Source organism: Eimeria tenella, genomic scaffold (genome assembly GCF_000499545.2).
Source record: "Eimeria tenella Houghton genomic scaffold, Eth_scaff2463, whole genome shotgun sequence".
NCBI classification, from domain to species: domain Eukaryota; phylum Apicomplexa; class Conoidasida; order Eucoccidiorida; family Eimeriidae; genus Eimeria; species Eimeria tenella.
The window spans coordinates 2277-2702 of NW_013542328.1; the positions used below are offsets into that span (position 1 = coordinate 2277).

At 54.5% G+C, this 426-nt stretch overlaps 1 protein-coding gene across 1 annotated transcript in view; it reads right to left on the bottom strand.

Annotated features, from left to right (window-relative positions):
• The window catches only part of ETH_00037090 (uncharacterized protein), a gene marked incomplete at both ends in the record, with an annotated part of 1708 nt that extends 1594 nt beyond the window's left edge, over positions 1-114 (bottom strand). Inside the window, one exon of the mRNA XM_013375005.1 lies at positions 13-114. Within this exon, the coding sequence (XP_013230459.1) occupies positions 13-114 (102 nt within the window). The remainder of the gene's footprint in view (positions 1-12) is intronic.
• Positions 115-426: the final 312 nt, after the last annotated feature.

The following is a 426-nucleotide window of genomic DNA, read 5'->3' on the forward strand; positions in this document are numbered from 1 at the left end:
GCTGCTGCTCACCTCAGCATGTGCGAGTCATGTGCATATTTCTCTTCGGTGTCTCTCAGCTGCTGCCGCAGCCGCCGCGCCTCCGTTTCGGTCTCACGCCGCAGCCGGTCAGTCCTGTCAGCAGCAGCAGCAGCAGCAGCAGCAGCAGCAAGAGCAGCAGCAGCAGCAACAGTAACAACAGCAATGAATACGGCGGCAGCAGCAGCAGCAAATGCAGCAGCAGGAGGAGCAGCCGCAACAACAAAAGCAGTAGCAGAGTAGCAGCGACAAACCCAGTAGCAACAAACGCAGCAGCAGGAGCAGCAAATGCAGCAGCAGCAGCAGCAGCAAATATGACTGAGATGCCCATATCTGAGTTTGAAAACCCTAAACCCTAGGAGCAGCAGCTGAGCTGTGTATGTCTTTTTTTCTTTATCTCTTTTTCTG